The following is a 19,762-nucleotide window of genomic DNA, read 5'->3' as shown; positions in this document are numbered from 1 at the left end:
CCTCCCCACATAAAGAATATTAATCCTAAATCCATAGGCAGACAATGGAGGCTGCAATTTCCCTTGGAGTTAGGAGAGAAGCATTGGAAAGTGATGCATCTCGAAGGGGTTCACATTAGAGCTAATGACTTTTGGATTTCTGTTTTCATTAAAAAAATCCCAAATCGATGGGATACAGATCTTCTAATTCAAGTGGGAATTCTAAACTTTGCAGAAAAGCCTGCAAATTGCAAATGTTAATAAGTGATAATAATGAATAATTCCATATTATAAATTTCCTAGCCACCTCGTTCAGTAAAAACGTAGCAATTTCAAAGATGTGCTTTGAAAGATCAGTTATTAGGAATGTCGAGCTACTGGAAATAATTTATTGAACAATTAAAATGGCAACAGATATCTGCCTAAATCAAATTAAATAGTTGGGGTGGAGGAAGTTAGGATCCGAAAAGATATGTCCATGTCTGCTGTTTGTGCCTTACCCTGTCTATATGAGCTAAAAAGATACATTACTTGGAAAGGGTCTAGTTGAAAACACAATTTTGTTTGAGGTCTTTCTTTTCTTAGGCTCTCAGATAGTCATTTCCACAAGTAGTTAGCTGATCTTTGCCGTGGATCATCAATTCACTAAATCCCAGGTGCAGAAGGGGCAATCCTGCTTCCCGGGCAGGGTATGGGAATGTCAATCAGAGGGCAAAGTATAGTATTATGCAAAGAAGCAATACAGTCTAGTGGAAAAAGCATGGGCCTATGAGTCAGGGGACCTGACTTCTAATCCTTCCTCTGCCACTTTCATTCATTCATTCAATCATATTTATTGAGCACTTACTGTGTGCAAAGCACTGTACTAAGCGCTTGGGAAGTACAAGTTGGCAACATATAGAGATGGTCTCTACCCAACAGCGGGCTCACAGTCTAGAAGGGGGAGACAGACAACAAAACAAAACATATTAACAAAATAAAATAAATAGAACAGTAAATATGTACAAGTAAAATAGAGTAATAAATCTGTACAAATATATATACAGGTGCTGTGGGGAGGGAAAGGAGGTAGGATGGGGGGATGGGGAGGGGGAGAGGAAGGAGGGAACTCAGTCTGGGAAGGCCTCCGTGTCTGCTGTGTGACCTTGGGCAAGTCACTTAAGTTCTTTGTGCCTCAGTTTACTCAACTTTAAAATGGGGATTCAATGCTTGGACTATGAGTCCCATGTGGGGCAGTGACTGTGCCTAATCTGATTATTTTATATCTACCCCATGCTTAGCACAGTGCTTGACACATAGTAGGTGATTAACAAATACCTTTAAAAAGAAAATAATAATCAAAAGAATTTTTCCTGGAGCGAAAAATCACTTGTCCCTCATGGACATCATTTTATTTCTTCAAAAGGTTTCAGTTAGTCCTTTAGAAAAATAAATAGATCACTATAAATACTAGTGGAATTGGTAATTTGGTCTTTAGTATACCCTTTGGGAATCATTACTGAGAAATGACTATTGCCAGGTGCCAATAGAGTGCTCATCAAAACATAAAGCTATCCTTGGAAAAACAAATGGTGCCTGCATGGTGAATATTTTTAAAAGGATTACAAAGAGAATATTGGCAATCTTTTTCTCTGTTTCTAATATAGTAATTCAGTAATAGTAATAATAATAATGATGATGGTATATGATATGATTTGTTAAGCCAAGCACTATTCTAAACGCTGGGGTAGATAGGTACAAGATAATCAGGTTGTCCCACGTGGGGCTCACAGTCTTAATCCCCATTTTACAGGTGAGGCAACTGAGGCACAGAGAAGTTAAGTGGCTTGCCCAAGGTCACACACTGACAAGTGGCAGAGCTGGGATTAGAACCCATGTCCTCTGACTCCTAAACCCGTGCTCTTTCCACTAAGCCATGCTGCTTCTCTTAAAATCTAGAGTAGGCCTGAATTGTGAGCAGAGACTTATCCAAAGATATGCTTGGGTTTTCCCTTTAAGAATAGTTATAATTGTCAAAGATGTAGCTTAAAAGGAGAATTCTTTCTTAAATTTTTAATTTGAGGGGTTATTACCATTTCAGTAGTAAAAGTTCTCTATTTTGAAAATTCTTCCATTGAGATTTCCTTGTTTGGAATTGAGGACAATGGGGGCTAATGGAATCTGCAATGGATGATTTGGGATTCAATTATCCCATTGTTCCTCATGTCCATTTTGAGTGAACTGAGAAACAGAATCCACCCTCTGAGTGTTTTCCTTAAAGAGGGGTCCTCTGTCATGAAGGATTTTCGGTCTCTAAGACGTTCAGACTGAACGGCCAAAAGAGGATTGATGAAGAGTCTTTTTTCCTACGCCTCTTGCAGACAGTGAAAGTGCAGGGAAATGACATCTCCCACAAGCTTCAGATTTCCAAGGTGAGGAAAAAGGATGAAGGCTTATACGAGTGCAGGGTGACAGACGCCAACTATGGAGACCTTCAGGAATATAAAGCCCAGGCATATCTGAAAGTGAACGCCCACAGCCACTCTCGGAGAATGCAAGCCTTTGAAGCATCCCCAATGTGGTTGCAAGATCCCAAGCCACGCAAGAACGTCTCGGCTGCTGCGCCCAGTGGCATCCATAACTCTGCCCTTCAGCAAATGCGCTCCACCTCCAGCCCGCAAGCCACAGCCCAAATCCCTAAACAAGGCCCACAATCAGGTATGACCAAGTCTTTTGAACCTTTCATTTTGTGACGAACTAGCTCTCAACCTGAGGATTGTTTCTCCAGAATCACCCAGAGGGTGGTACTTAGGGGAAGACTGGGGGCTGGAGGTTCACAGAACCCGTATTGGAAACAAGACATCCCTTAAAATTCAGGTGAAGTTTCACAGCGAGTGTTGATTTGCCGGACTAATTCCTTTCAAGGCCACCCTTGGGGGAATGCAGCAGATGAATGCCAATGCTGCTGGCATTTCCTCAAATACAAACAGCAGATAATGGGAAGAGGACACCACTAGCCAGTGCATATTTGCTTTCTTTGAATTCTGCTGCAGTACTCATTCCCCAGTTTAGAGGTTTCATACCTTTTCAAAGCAGGCACTGGGGAATGATAACACTATGCCCACTTTCTGAGCCTTTTGCTTGAAAATAATAGTGTCCCCCAGGGATTTGGGGATCTGAGCTAGAAATTTCAGCCGATGAACCCAGGGTGCTGTACTCTATCTAGCTGAGAGGAATTTGAAGATGACAAAGCAGCAGAGGCTACAAACAGGAAGCCATTTAGGAGTAGTTATTCCAGGTTGATGGGGATTGAGAAACCACCTTTACTCAAGCCAGATGTGCAAGTTAAAGCTTCTCTAAATGGTATTTGCTCATTTAATAATCTAACAAATTCTTAGAGGTATGTCTTACAGTTAAGACAATGGTTAAGGCTTTATTGGAACCTCCTCTTCTTTCCCTAAGAGCTAATTCCATTCTATTGTATTAGGGTGCCAAGGACGCATAAGGGGATGTTTCTTCCCTTTTAGGTTCTTATTTCACATTTTCATGGAAAATATATCCACAAATGATTCCTATTCAATTTGGGGAGGGGAAGTTTCTTCCCTTTTAAATTCTTATTTCACACCTTCATAGAAAATATATCCACAAATGATTCCTATTCAATTTGCTAAGGAAGAAGAGTGCTCTTCATCTCATTTTGGGCCATTTTTGATGTTGTCTTTCCGTTTACATCAAAACAGATCATTTGTAATCCTCCATTTTCCTTGCATAACTTTAAAGGCATGCAGGTCAATGAAAGCTATTTTTCAGCATTTCTCCTTGATGAAGGACAGGGCCAAGGTGTGACTATCTATCTGTCTATCTATCTATCTATCTATCTATCTATCTAGAACACTAAGCAGCTGAATTGGGTTTCTTGTAATTTCTTCTCAATGGTTTCATCTTTTGGGAAACATGAACTTTCTCTTCAGTTGATCAAAATAAGATTGATCTTGGACTCTGCACTGTACAGCTTGGTAATGCTACAATACTACTACTACTACTACTACTACTACTACTACTACTACTACTACTACTACTACTACTACTACTACTACTACTGTCACAGTATGTTAGGACTCAGGTTTATGGAAAACTCCAAATGACAAAAGTACAATTTTAAGCATTCAGAGGAAGGTCGATACCCTTTTTTTCATAATTCCCTAATATAGCATAAAATAATCTCAGGTCTCTTTAACTGCTTAATATAGGTTCTTTTGATGTCAAAATAGAAAGTTGAAAGTTGTACTAGTTGTTGGGTGAAAAAATATAGGTCGTTTATTAAAATTTCGAGTTATGAACTTCAACAGATAGATTACTTTTTTAATTAAGCACTTACCCTATGTCAAGCACTGTACTAAACAAAGGATAGCTACAAGCTAATAAGGTTGGATACAGTCCATTTCCCACATGGGGTCACAGTCTTAATCCCCATTTTATAGAAGAGATAACGGAGGCACAGAGAAATTGAGTAACTTGCCCAAGGTCACACAGCAGAGAAGTGGCAGAGCCAGGGTTAGAACCCAGGCCCGTGCTCTAACCATTAGGCAACACTGCTTCTTACTTACATAGCAATGGAATTAAAATAACAGTATGTCCATAATTGGGAAGAATTCTTTAGAAAATCACACATATGATCACTTCCCCATATTTTTATACTTTGGATCCCAAAAACACATTTTTGTAGAAAACAAACTATTTGACGGAAGTGCCACAGTACAGAAGGGATTGATTTTCTATAGAATGTGCAGCAGAATAGATTTTCTATAGAATGTACCCAGCAGAAGGGCTTAGATGAGTCAATGTAAAGAAAATCATTTTTGTGCTGCCATGCTATAGGTGTTGATTCCACAACTGCAGCTAATTATTCAAGGGTACCTACAGGGGTTGTTCAGAAAAGAGCTCATCATCATCAACATCATCATCATCATCATTATCATCACTGTCATCACCATCTCCAGAATTAATGTTAATAAACCAAAGCACTACCTTCAAGCATATAATAAAAAGCTTCATTTCCATTTGCTCTTCCAGAGTATTCTTCATACACAATTTAACAGAGTCATTATGCATGTTAGAATTACGGTTTAAATTTACAACATTTAAAATTTAATTTGAAGACAGTAGATTTAATTGAACCCTTTGGATGGCTCCCTGAACTTTCATCTAACCTTTAATCCTACATCCTCCTCTTGCCAATTAGACATCTTCACTTGGACATCCTGCTGTCACCTCAAACTCAAACTGCATACAAAAACTACTCATCTTTCATCCTAAAGCCACTTGCCTTCCTAGCTTTTCCCTTTCTGTGGATAATACTGTTTTCTCTGGATCTTGCAGCCTCTTCAGCTATCAGCCCATCTCCATACCCCTAACCTATTCAAACTTCTTCAATTATTATGAAGAATAGAGATGGAGGCATCTCTAGTCTTGCCCACAACAATCAGGTTTTTGATCCTTTTACTTCTCCAAGTTTGGACTCTTTTAGGTCCCAGTTTATATTCTCAGAGCTAATTTCAATGGGCTCTTCGCTTTCCTAATCCTCCTTCACTTTCTTCTTGCCTTTGAGCCTGCAAATCATTCCTTCCTTCTTTCCTCTAGACTGTAAGCTCGCTGTGGGCAGGGAACATGCCTGTCGTATTGCTATACTGCACTCTCCCAAGTGTTTAGTACAGTGCTCTGCTCATAGTAAGTGCTCAATAAATATGATTGACTGATTGAAACACTATCGGGCCTCAGTTTTATTGACACTGTTCTCTCCTGATTCTCATATGTCTCTGCCTGTTCCTTCTCAGTTTTATTCATTAGTCGTTCTCCTGCCTCTCATTCCCTATCTTTTTGGAAAACAGAACACAAAGCTCTGTCCTGTATTCCCTATTCTTCTTTCTCTCTACACTCTCTCCCTATTCTCACTCTACGTAGATGACTCCCAAATCAATCTCTTCAGCATCTGACACTCAGCTAAGATTCAATCCTTCATCTCCTCTTATCATCAGGAAATTTTCACTTGATTATCCTGCCAGCACCTCAAATTCAACAAATCTAAGCCTACTAAACCCTCCCTACTTCTAACTTTCCCATCTTAGTTGATAACACCCACAAGTAATGATAATAATTATTTTTTTTGAGCACTTATTTCATGCTAAGCAGAATACAAATCTCTGGGTTAGAAGCAATTTATCAAGATCAGATTATCAAGATTTATCCCTATTCCATATGGGGCTCACAGTCAAAGTGGGAGGCAGGGCAGTGTTTAATCCCCATTTGAAAGATGAGGAAACTGAGGCACAGAGAAGTTAAGTAACTTGCCAGAGGTCACACAGCAGACAAGTGGAGGAGCTGGAATTCAAACCCAGGTCCTTCTAACTCCTAGGACCATGCTCTTTCCACCAGAGCACACTGCTTCTCACATAACATCTCCCAGATCTACCCATTTCTCTCTACCCAGATCTCTATGGACCTGGTCCAAGCTCTCATCGCATTACAGGTAGGCTGTAATCAAGGCTAATTTCCCACTTCCCTTCAGCATCAAGCCAAGACTCCTCATGATGGATTTCAAGGTTCTCCAATCAACCCCCAACATCTTACATATCTGCTTTCCCCTATTTCCCACCCAACTTGCTCTCTTCATTCCTCACAAGATAACCTTCTAACTCTCCTTGGCTCTTGACTCTCTCTCCTCCTTTCCCTTGTTCATACTCTTCCCCTACCCACAACAGGAGCTCTCTCTCTACCCACATCAGACAGACCCAGCTCTAGCCATCTCCCAAACCCTTCTAAAATCCCACGTCCTCCAAATATTCTTTCCAGTTTAAAGCCCAATATCCATGCATCATTTTCAACAATTGCATATTTACTTACATCCATCTCCAGGACTTGTGCACGTGTTTATTCAATTGCTCATTCTATTTATTTTGATTTCTCTAGTTGTAGTTATTTTAATGTTTGTCTCTCCCATTAGAGTGTAATCTACTTGTGGGTAAAGAATATGCCACTTCTTTGTGTTCATGCTTACCTAAGCACTTAGTATATTTCAGTGTGCCCAGTTGGTGCCCAATAAGTGCTTTTACTGCTATTGCTGTTTCTATTACTCCTACTATTGCTACTGCAACTGTAACTATTGCTGATGTTTTTACAAGGATTATAAATAATAGAAAGTTACTTTAAAGCTGGTAACATTAATTTTAGTAGGTAAACTGGAGAAGCAGAGTGGCTAGTGGAAAGAGCACAGACCTACTAGTCAGAAATGCCAATACTGTTTCTGCCACGTTTCTGCTGTGTGACCTTGAGGAAGTCACTTAACTTCTCTGGGCCTCAATGACCTCATCTTTAAAATGGGAATTAAGACTGTGAGCCTTATGTGGAAAAGGGACTATGTCGAAACTGATTATCTTGTATCTACACCACTACTTAGTACAAGGCCTTAGTTCAGGGCCCAGCATGTAATAAGTACTTTACAAATGTCATTTAAAAAGAAAAAAGCCCGTAAGAGAATTTAGCTTTTCTCATAGGGTCTTTACAATTTTAGTTGATATGTTACTGTTCTTTTCCCTGAGCAAATTTAATGTGCCGTTGTTGTTGTTCTTACACTGTTGAGTCGTGTCCGGCAAGCAGCGTGGCTTAGTGGAAAGAGCTCGTGCGTGGGAGTCAGAGGTCATGGTTTCTAATCCTGGCTCTACCACTTATCAGCTGTGTGACTTTGGGCAAGTCACTTAACTTCATTGTGCCTCAGTTACCTCATCTGTAAAATGGGGATTAGGACTGTGAGCCCCACATGGGACAACCTAATTACCTTGTATCTTCCTCAGTGCTAAGAACAGTGCTTGGCACAAAGTAAGCACTTAACAAATATTATTATTATTATTATTATTATTATTATTATTATCATTATCTCTCCTGGAATACCCTATCTCCATCTGCAGTTATTCCAGTTGTGTATCCATAGAGTTTTATTGGTAAAAATATGGAAGCAGTTTACCATTGCCTCCTTCCTCCCAGTAAACCAGAGTGTCCACCCTCGACACTCTCCCATGCTGGTGCTGCCCAGCAAAAGGGAGTTTTGACTTGTAGCAGATTGCCTTCCACTCGTTAGCCACTGCCCGAGCTAGGAATGGAATGGATATGCCTCTGCTTGACCCTCCCTCCCATAGTCGAGACTGGTAGAGTACTGGAAACTCTCCAGGTGTTCATGTGCTGTAGGACTTTTTTAGCTTTCCAATAACAGATTAAACATTTCATATGGGGTTTGATATGAAATCCTCTTTGTTTGGCGCTGTAGAGGCCATTCTCTCAAATTCTTGAACTGAGGGAAGCCCCGCTTGGATCAGATGGAGGTTTTGAGGGCATCATGCCTGTTTGTAGTTGCTTTGCAGGCAGACAGGGCTTGAACTGGGCTGTGTTGATTGATGACGGAAAGTTCAGGGAAGGCATTTTTCTGGCTAGAAATGACTTTGGGTGTTCTTAACATCAGAATCTCTAAGCTTCCTTAATTTACCATTACTTCAAGTATTTTTGGTCTTTCCAATAGTGAATTAATCAAATGATGCTGAATGGCATGTCACAGAAACCTCAATAGCTTTTATGGGGGAAGTGAGTGCCACTCAACAATGGGAACAATGGCAATGCTCTGCCAATTGCTTGCTATGTGACTTTGGGCATGTCACTGAACTTCTCTATGCCACAGTTTCCTCATCTGTAAAATGAGAATTTAATACATGTTCTTCCTTTCCATTAGACCAGGAGCCCGTGTGGGACAGGGACTGTGTTTGGCTGATTGTTTTTGTTATTATTATTATTATAGGACCCGAGGAACACTTCCGTTCATCCAAGCCCTCTTACTAGCCAAGAGAGCCATAAGATCTATGCTAATCCCTGGTAGATAAAAGGGAAATCGCACTGATTGATCTGGGGTGAAAACACAAATGAGATACCAAACAGAATAAAACTGAAGATGGTGTCTCAGAAAGTCATCATGTTATATGATGATGAGAACAATACTCATCTAATTAGGAGAATGACACTTGTCAAGTATGAAATAGAACTGGAGTCAACATTGAATCGCTAACATAAATCAGATTTCACAGTGAGGGATGGTCCCCAGAAATAGCTAGGAAGTGGAGAATTTGAGTTGGGAAGTACAGAAAATCTCATGTTAACTCTCTCTTCTTCAAGTCATTATGTAATCCCAGAGGGCTAACATGGAATGTGATCAAATGATTGGATGGTCTGCTGATAAATTCTCTGGGTGTTGCCAGTTTGAGTCATTACTGATTATGGCTGCATTTTGTTCTGACAATATGGATATTCATGCTGATTTAGGGAGCTATTACTCCTGAGAGGGAGATCTTTTCATTGAGCATGACTATGGGTGAGTAGACCAACCAATCAATCAGTGATATTTACTGAGTGCTTTCAGGGTACACAACACTGTACTAAATGCTTGGGGGAGTACAGTTTAAAAGAGTTGGTAGCCATGTTCCCACCCACAAAGAGCTGCAATATCAGAGCTACCTTGGGCATTGTAAACATATAAGAATATGTGGGTTTTTTCTATACTGTTGGGATCATCCCATTCAGGGCCTGTCTTTGTTTTTGAGGCTACCCATTCTAATCGATGTGAAGCCTTTTTTCTAGAACAACCCTTTTCACCAGACTGGTCTGTCTGCTGAGGTGGCTTGCCCGTAGTCCACAGCTTGTTCGCATTGTTTGAGACTGGGCTTCACTGTCTTTAAAACATTTATTCTGTGCTAGTGACTTTCAGTTCACCACACAGCGGGTCCTTGGTTATCCTGCTGTCATCCTTTTGCTTCATTTGTCCCACCTGCAGAGCAATTTTGCTCTGAGAATTGCCTCAATGCAGATGAGCTGTCTGCATTCCAGGGCTGGATATATGCGTATGTATGTTTATGTGGTGTGTGTGTGCATATAAAAAAAGACATATAAAACTCCAACAGTTATATTTTGAATTTTTATCTTATAAAAAAGAGGAAATGCATTTTAACTCCCGAGATCTTTAATAATCATTTTTGTTCCATGTAAGATGGAGTTACCTAAGCTTGTTGTGGGCAGGGAATGTCACCGTTTATTGTTGTGTTGTACCTTTCCCAAGCACTCAGTACAGTTCTCTGCACACAATAAGCACTCAATAAATACTACTGAATTGAATTGAATTAAATTAGGAATCACTTGAAAGAAGTAGAAGTGTTTTTAACCTCAAACCATGAATTTACTTTCCCTAAAAAGAACCAGCAGTAATCAGGATGGACTGTCCCCTGGTGTATCAGGAAGGAAACTGGGCTTGGTATTTCTGGTCCAGTCTCTTGCAACTTGGGCAAAGAGGCTCCCGCTCTTCCTTTAGAAATCCAAAGTTGCAACGAGCCAGGAGGAGTGTGACCTGCGGAGGGAGAGACAAAGCCATGAGCCCACTGTGGCATCCATTCAGCTGCATGCCCCAACTCATGGCAAGGATCATCAGAGCTTTTTCCAGAAAGTCTGTGAATCTCTGAACTGTAGACTGGAATCTTCAAGTGATGTAAGTTTGCTTAAGATGGAACAATTGCACAAAAGTTGCTGAGAAATGAGAGCAGAAAATTGGTAATAAAAAAGTTCTCAGTTCCCAAATAAAGAAAATCAATCCATAGCATTTATTGAGGGCCTAATATGTGCAGAGCACTGTGATTACACTTGAAAGAGCATGCTATCATTAGAATACATTTTCCCTGCTCTCAAGCCTATAATCTAGAGGGAGAGACAGACAAAATCAATCAATTGTATTTATTGAGCGTGTACTGTTTTGCAGAATACTGTACTAAGTACTTGGGAGAGTACAATTAATTCATTCATTCCATCATATTTCTTGAGCACTTACTGTGTGCAGAGCACTGTACTGAGCACTTGGGAAGTACAAATTGAGTTGGTAGACACATTCCCTGCGATGATCTTGCAGTTTAGAGAAAGTAATGGAGAGTATATAGCATTTGTACATAAGTGCTATGGGAGGTTGAAAGTATGTGCTTAGGTGGCATGAAAGGGCTGAAGTGGTAGTTAGAGGATGTAAAGTGGAGAGAGAAGAAACTAATTAGGAAAGGAATCTAGAAGGATAAGTGATTTCAGAAGAGCTTTGAATACGGTGGGGAGCTGGGGAGGGCAACATCATTTGGTGGATATAAAGGAGGAAGGAGTTCCAGGCATGTGGAAGCGATCCAGCGAAGAGTCAAAAATGGGAGATGAATGAGTAAAAGCAATGAAAATTGAGAGCTTGGGTGTGGTTGGAGAAAAGAGGCCAAATATGAGAGAACAAAAGAGAGAGTTGAGTGTTTCCAAGTCAGTGGTCAGGAGCGTCAGCTTTATGTTGAAAGGAATAGGAAACCATTGAAGGTATTTAAGGAGTAAGGAGAAGCACAAAAAATTCTGTTTTAGAAAGTTATCTAGACAGCAATGAAGTATTGCCTGGAAAAGAGAGAAACTGGAGGCAAAGAGCGTAGTGAGGAGACTGACATAGTAGTGAAGCTGGGATTATCAATTGTGCTTGGATCAGCACGATGACTATACAGAGTTAAGAAAAAGGGGTGGATTGCAAAAATGCCCTGCCAACCCCATGCCATGAAAATAATCCCCTTCAACTTCTCTGTTGGAATTCAGTAGTCTTTGTTGAAAACAATGGAATAACAGTTATGAAGGGAGTATGTGGACTAGATAGTGGTTGCCCATCCACCTCTGCATCAAACAGAAATTCCTTACCATCGTCTTTAAAGCACTCAATCACCATACCTCACTGTTCTACTCCTACAGTCCTGTCAGCCCATTTCACTCCTCTAAAGCCAGCTTGCTCACTGTGACTCGATTTTGTCTGTCTCGCCATGACCCCTTTCCCAAGTCTTCTCTCTTGCCTGGAACTCTCTCCCCCTCCATATATAACCAGACCGCCACTCTCCCCACCTTCAAAGCCTCCTTAAGTTCATAGTTCCTCAGAGAGGCCTTCCCTGATGAAGTCCCCTTTTCCACAGCTCCCTCACATTCTCTCTGTGCCATCTATGTTCTTGGATCTTGGAGAAGCAGCATGGCTCAGTGGCAAGAGCCCGGGCTTGGGAGTCAGAGGTCGTGGGTTCTAATTCTGGCTCTGCCACTTGTTAGCTGTGTGACTTTGGGCAAGTCACTTCACTTCTCTGTGCCTCAGTTCCCTCATCTGTAAAATGGGGATTAAGACTGTGAGCCCCACGGGGGGACAACTTTGATTACCTTGTAGCCCTCCCAGTGCTTAGAACAGTGCTTGGCACATAGTAAGCACTTAATAAATACCAACATTATTATTATTATTATTATCTGTGACCTTTGACATTGTATTATTCATTCAATCATATTTATTGAGCACTTACTGTGTGCAGAGCACTGTAGCTCTTGGGAAGTACAAGTCAGCAACCCCCACAGCACTTAAAAACATACTTATAAACTATTTATTTATACTAATGTCTGTTTCCCCCTCTAGACTGTAAGCTCATTGTGGGCAGGGAATGTGGCTACAAACACTGCTGCATTTTACTCTCTGAAGCATCTGTTTTCCCCTCTAGACTGTAAGCTCATTGTGGGCAGGAAATGTGGCTACAAACACTGCTGCATTTTACTCTCTGAAGCATTTGACACAGTCCTTTGCACACGGTAAGCCCTCAGTAAATCCCATTGATTGATTAATAATTATACATTCTCAAGCCCCAAAACGTTCACTCAAATCAGAGAAACTAAATATAAAACCAATCTCAAGAAAACTTCCATTTATAGAGTTCATCTACAACTTTGGAATTCATTATAACTGCAAAGGGAAACACTTCTCATCATTCAATCCTACAGGATATCTTTGCCCAGGCTTCAGATGGCTGGTGATAAATTGGTAACTCAGCACAAACCTTATAGAGACAGCAAACTTGGGACATAATTTTTCTATTTTAGCTAAATTCTGGTGAACATAAATTGAACTTAAGTACTTGTAAAAAACAAAATTAGGAAAGAATCCATATTCTCAATCTAATTGTAAAATGCGCAAAATAAAAAGTCTTTCTGTGGTATGTATCTTATCAGAAAATAAACACCAAAACTAATTTCCCCGGTGAAATAAAATGAAAACATGGCCAAATGTCTGAAAGCATTTTCAGAGAACATTATGTCAACGTTTAATGAAGGTAGATCAACTATTTTATAAGAATGGGAAAGAAATTCTGGTCTGTTTTTAATACATAATATTGATAGGGACCTTAGATTAAAATGAAAATTTTAAAATTTTAAAATGAAAGGTGCAATTTTGACTTAGTCCTGGAAAGAATACATAATGTGGTCCCAGCCAGTTAGCTGTTCTGACTCTAAGGAGCCCCCGAAATATTGTAATTGATCCTAGTTGCTTTTTCAGCCAGGATTTTTCAGGATTTTTCAGGATTTTTCAGCCAGGCCTGGGAAGTCAGGCCTTCCCAGACTGAGCCCCTTCCTTCCTCTCCCCCTCGTCCACCTCTCCATCCCCCCATCTTACCTCCTTCCCTTCCCCACAGCACCTGTATATATGTATATATGGTTGCACATATTTATTACTCTACTTATTTATTTATTTATTTATTTATTTATTTTACTTGTACATTTCTATCCTATTTATTTTATTTTGTTGGTATGTTTGGTTTTGTTCTCTGTCTCCCCCTTTTAGACTGTGAGCCCACTGTTGGGTAGGGACTGTCTCTATGTGTTGCCAATTTGTACTTCCCAAGCGCTTAGTACAGTGCTCTGCACATAGTAAGCGCTCAATAAATACGATTGATTGATTGATTGATTGATTATTCAGAAAATGGCTCATCTTTGGAGCCAAGAGGACTAATTCTGAAGTGAACGGATTACTTTTCATTTCCATCCTCAGGGCACCTAATGTAGGATCTCTCTATTCCAATGTGAAACAATTTTTTCTTTTTCTTTTGCAAAAATCAAGACAAAACCCCACAACTTAGCATTTGCTTTGTAAAAAAATCCCCTCCCCTTTGTGCATGTATCCTTTAAAATTCTGGAAATATTCTGTTATGAAATGTCGCTTTAAGAAGCATCTCAGTAGGGAATGCATAGCAGGAAACTGAAAGGCACCAAATGGGCAGGTTTACCCGTTTCAAAGCAGTCATTAAAGCCCAGCTTCTCTTTTGTCTCCTGAATCCAGGAAATCACCTATTCATACGGAGATCAAAGTCACCAGAAGGATTAGTCTCCCAGCAGGTGCAAGGATAATAAAAAGAGTTGAAAGGCTTTGGAGCAGATTGGTGTGAGGTTTCATGACCACAGCCACAGGAAATGTTTCAGATATAATCTTTTGTATTGATTCAATCAATCAGTCAATCAATCACGCAATAGCATTTATTGAGCACTTATTGGTGCAGAGCACTACATTGGGTACTTGGGAAAGTAAGGTGTAGCAGAGTTGGTGGGTGCATTTTCTGACCACAGGAGCTTATAGTACCTAAAAACTGAGCCAGACATTGATAAAACTAAATTACAGATATGTACATAAGTGCCGTGGGAGGGTTGAATAATGGTTGCAACTCCAAATGCAAAGGTGAAGCAGAGGGCAGTGGGAGAAAAGGAAATGTGGGCTTAGTCAGAGAAGGCCTCTTAGAGGAGATGTGATTTTAACAAGCTTTCAAGGTGAGGAGAGTGATTGTCAGATATAATAACAATAATAATAATAATGATAATGATATTTGCTAAGCTCTTACTATGTGCCAAGCACTGTTCTAAGAGCTGGGGAAGATACAAGGTAATCAAGTTGTCCCATGTGGGGCTCACACTCTCAATCCCCTTCTTACAGATAAGGTAACTGAGGCACAGAGAAGTTAAGTGACTAGCCCAAGGTCACACAGCAGATAAGTGGAGGAGCAGGATTAGAACCCATGATCTCTGACTCCCAAGCCCGTGCTCTTGCCACTAGGCCATGCCACTTCCGCCAAACTAGCTGTCTTCCTCCGTTCAAAGCCCTACTGAGAGCTCACCTCCTCCAGGAGGCCTTCGCAGACTGAGCCCCCACCTTTTCCTCTGCTCCTCCTCCCCTCCCATCACCCCCACTCCCTCCCTCTGCCCTGCCCCCTTCCCCTCCCCACAGCACTTGTGTATATTTGTAGATATTTATTACTCTGTTTTATATAAATGATGTGTATATATCTATAATTCTACTTATCTATTTTGATGGTATTGACACTTGTCTACTTGTTTTGTTTTGTTGTCTGTCTCCTCCTTCTATACTGTGAGCCCAATGTTGGGTAGGGACTATATCTGTTGCAGAATTGTACTTTCCAAGTGCTTACTACAGTGCTCTGCACACAGTAAGCACTCAATAAATATGATTGAATGCATGAATGCTCCTATAGAAAGGGTGAGGGGGTTCCAGGCCAGAGGCAGGATGTGGGCAAGACATTGGTGGAGACATAGACTAGACTGAAGTATAGTGAGTAGGCTGGGATTAGAGGAGCGAAGTGAGTGTGCTGTGTTGTAGAAGGAAATTTGAAGCGTTCCAAATTTTTTGAACTCCTTATCTTGCCTCCCAAACCTTGCCCTCTCCCTGACTTTCCCATCACTGTTGATGGCACTACCATCCTTCCCGTCTCACAAGCCCGCAACCTTGGCGTCATCCTTGACTCTGCTCTCTCGTTCACCCCTCACATCCAATCCGTCATCAAAACCTGCTGGTCTCACCTCCACAACATCGCCAAGATCCGTCCTTTCCTCTTCATCCACCCTGCTCGTTCAATCTCTCATCCTATCCCGACTGGATTACTGCATCAGCCTCCTCTCTGATCTCCTATCCTCCTGTCTCTCCCCACTTCAGTACATACTTCATTCTGCTGCCCGTATTATCTTTGTACAGAAACACTCTGGGCATGTTACTCCTCTCCTCAAAAATCTCCAGTGGCTGCCTGTCAACCTACGACTCAAGTGAAAACTCCTCTTTCTCGGCTTCAAGGCTCTCCATCACCTCGCCCCCTCCTACCTCACCTCCCTTCTCTCCTTCTACAGCCCAGCCCGCACCCTCTGCTCCTCTGCCACTAACCTCCTCACTGTGCCTCATTCTCTCCTGTCCCACCGTCGACCCCCAGCCCGCGTCCTCCCCCTGGCCTGGAATGCCCTCCCTCCGCACATCCGCCAAGCTAGCTCTCTTCCTCCCTTCAAAGCCCTACTGAGAGCTCACCTCCTCCAGGAGGCCTTCCCAGACTGAGCCCCCTCCTTTCTCTCCCCTTCCTCCCCCTCCCCATCCCACACGCCTTACCTCCTTCCCCTCCCCACAGCACCTGTATATATGTTTGTACATATTTATTACTCTATTATTTTACTTGTACATATTTATTCTACTTATTTTATTTTGTTAATATGCTTTGTTTTGTTGTCTGTCTCCTCCTTCTAGACTGTGAGCCCGCTGTTGAGTAGGGACTGTCTCTATATGTTGCCAACTTGTACTTCCCAAGCGCTTAGTACAGTGCTCTGCACACAGTGAGTGCTCAATAAATGCGATTGAATGAATGAATAAAGGACACTGTACTAAGAACTTGGGAGAGTGCAATGCAACAGAATTGATAGACATTTTATCTGTCCTAAGAAGCTTACAGTCTAGGGGGACTGTAAGCAACTTGAGGACAGGGATTGTGTTTACTAACTGTATTCTACTTTTCCAAGTGCTTATTAGTATAGTGCTCTACACAGAGTGCTCTACTCAATGAATCCCAATGATGGATTGATTGGCTAGGGGGGCGTGAGAAGGCAGATTATGAAGTTGAAGTCAAAGTGTGGGATTTCAGGATTGGTGAAGTTAGAAACTGATGATGAGATGCAGCCTGTGTTCAGATTGTTGAGTGGGGTGGAGCAGGAGATCTGGGATACTGAGGAGCCAGAGGAAGCAGGTGACTGGGGTGTCACTGGGAATCACAAAGTGGATATTGAAATTCCAGAGGATCAGTGTATAGTTGGAGAAGCAGAGAAGGAAGGTGAGAAAGCCATCCAAGTTGTAATTTGTGGTACCAACCACTTAGTTCAATGCCTCCCCCTCAGTGAATGCTCAGTAAATATAATTCTTGCCCTTATGCAAATAAAGCTCAACATCAGTACTCTCATCTTTGAATCCCTACTAAGGGTGTTTAGACATGCTTAGACAGTGTGACAGGGCCTGTATATCTGAAAATATTCACTCACACCTACACACACCCTCATCTTTGAACCTAGGGGACAGCTATGAATATTTCAACAATGATGGAGATATTGACAATTGATTAATCACCAAATTGACTTAGGTCTGCAATGAAATGATTAAAATTGATTCATGAAATTAGCCTGCCTCCATGTTGCTGCCACTCTCAGAGTGATGTAGTGTAGAGAACACAAAGACAACAGCTCACTCCAAGTCAGGCACATTTCAATTCTGCTCCCTCAGCACACGGCCACCACTCCAGGTACTGAGTTCAGGCCACTTACATGGGTGGGGTTTTAACACACTTGTTCATTTGCATAAACCAGCCCATAGCTGACCTAGTTAGCACCCCTTAACCCTCCCAAAGATGGGCCCCCCGAGTGCAAACCATCACTGGTCCCTGAACTGTCAGTCGGTTTCAGGAGCCTCTCACTGGTGGTTGAGCAGTAAGTTGGTAACTCTCAGTCTTGGTACCCATTCATCACTCTTGGTCATTTCTCCAACACTCCCATTGATCTCCACCTCGTGGCCTGATCCTCCACCTTGGAGCCATGTGGCCCAGAGGGAAGGGGGACTGTGGGGATATTCCCCCAAATATTGAGGTGTTGGGATCAATCCCGAACTGCAATAGGGTGAGGGTTGGAGGTGCGGCAGTAGTAGAGAAGCAGAGAAATAGAGAAGCAACGTGGCTCAGTGGAAAGAGCCCGGGCTTTGGAGTCAGAGGTCACGGGTTCAAATCCTGGCTCCTGGGCAGGTCACTTCACTTCTCTGGGCCTCAGTTCCCTCACCTGTAAAATGGGGATTAAGATTGTGAGCCCACCGTGGGACAATCTGATCACCTTGTAACCTCCCCAGCGCTTAGAACAGTGCTTTGCACATAGTAAGCACTTAATAAATGCCATTATTATTATTATTATTATTATTATTATTAATAACACCGGGGTTACAGGACAGGGACTGGGAGATGCACCATGGCCTGTGGTGATAGAGGGTGTGTGGGAAGAAGGTAGGTGATGGCCCTGAACTGCCACAGCTGGTCCAACGGTGGAGCTGGGCCCTGGGATATGTACATGTATGTGTGTGTGGGAAGGGACTTGTGGTTCTGGGCTGCTGGGCCTTTGGACACCAGTGTACCACAAAGCAGTCTGTAGCAGCATTTGTTCAGGCCCTTGGTGTGGGAGGGGCCCGGACTGCAGAGATGACAATGCAGCGTGGCTCTCCCTCTTTGCACCACAGAGCTGATGAAGCAGCTCAGAGCTCCTCTGCACCACGGAGCTCAGATCACAGTTTGGATGGGGGAGGGAGAGAAGGGGAAAAAAATGTCCCCTGTAGCAAAGAGTCACCCTGCGGCAGCAGAGGATCTGTGTGCTGAGCTCCATGGAGCCGGGGGTGGGGGGACAGGGGATGGAGGAGAGTATGACAACAGGCAAGAAGCAGGGGGAAGGCACCAGTGTTGGCTCCAATGTGAAAGCACTTCTGCTGCTGAGCCCAAACCTGAGGAAAGCAGGGAAAATCCTCTTCAACCAGTGAAAAAGTTCATATTTGTGTCTATCATCCTCATCCTTTATATACAGGCAATATATCAATGCTATTTATTGAGTACTCACTGTGTGCAGAGCACTGTACTAAACTCTTGGGAGAATATAATAATGCTGTTTGACATGATATTTGCCCACGAGGAGCTTATACTCTACTGGGGGAGACAGACATTAAAATAAATTACAGATATTGATTTGCTATGTGTTTAGTACATAGCAAGTGCTTAATAAATGCCATCATCATATTGATCAATGAATTCATAGCATTCTTTGAGTTCTATATGCAGCACTGAACTAAGAACTTGGGTGAGTATAATCGAGTAAGAAACACCATTCCTAACCTCAAGAAGCTTTCAAGCTAACAGGAGGGTGATGGTGTATGTCAGAGGGCAAAACAACAAGAGAAGCGTACTTATAAAAATGACTGAAATCACTAGTATTCATTCATTTAATAATAATGTACTAAGAGGTGTCCACGGAGTCACTACGGGTTGAAAATGACTTGACGGCATGAAACGAGATGAGACAAAGAGTTTAGGATTTACAATATAACAATAAACAGGCACATTCCCTGTCCACATCACTTATAGTCTAGCATTCATTGGGAAGCGGTGTGGCCTGTTGGAAAGAACATGGGACTGGGATTCAGGGGAGCTGGGTTCTAACCCCGGCTCTGCCACTATTCTGCTGGGTGACTTTGGGCAAGTCACTTTACTTCTCTGCACCTCAGTTTCCTCCTCTTCAAAATGGAGGTTCAATACCTGCTCTCTGTCCTACTTAAATTGGGAGCCCCATGTGGAACATGATTATCTTATATCTACCCCAGCACTTAGTACAGAGTGCTTGGAACATTGTCAGTGCTTAGAAAATACCCTAATTATTTTTAAGCGTTTACTTTGTGCAGAACACTGTGCCGAGGAGGCACAGGAGGGTAAAATTCCCTCATGGGGAAAATTCATTCATTCATTCAATCGTATTTATTGAGCGCTTACTGTGTGCAGAGCACTGGACCAAGAGCTTGGGAAGCACAAGTTGGAAACAG

At 41.9% G+C, this 19,762-nt stretch overlaps 1 protein-coding gene across 1 annotated transcript in view; it reads left to right on the top strand.

Moving 5' to 3' along the window:
* The window catches only part of VSTM2A (V-set and transmembrane domain containing 2A), a 38,348-nt gene that overhangs the window by 6,385 nt on the left and 12,201 nt on the right, over positions 1-19,762 (top strand). Inside the window, exon 4 of the mRNA XM_038766416.1 lies at positions 2,340-2,676. Within this exon, the coding sequence (XP_038622344.1) occupies positions 2,340-2,676 (337 nt within the window). The remainder of the gene's footprint in view (positions 1-2,339; positions 2,677-19,762) is intronic.

Source organism: Tachyglossus aculeatus, chromosome 25, assembly GCF_015852505.1.
Source record: "Tachyglossus aculeatus isolate mTacAcu1 chromosome 25, mTacAcu1.pri, whole genome shotgun sequence".
Classification (NCBI taxonomy): Eukaryota; Metazoa; Chordata; class Mammalia; order Monotremata; family Tachyglossidae; genus Tachyglossus; species Tachyglossus aculeatus.
Note: the sequence above shows the minus strand (reverse complement) of the source record. Positions and strands in the feature narration are given on the sequence as shown.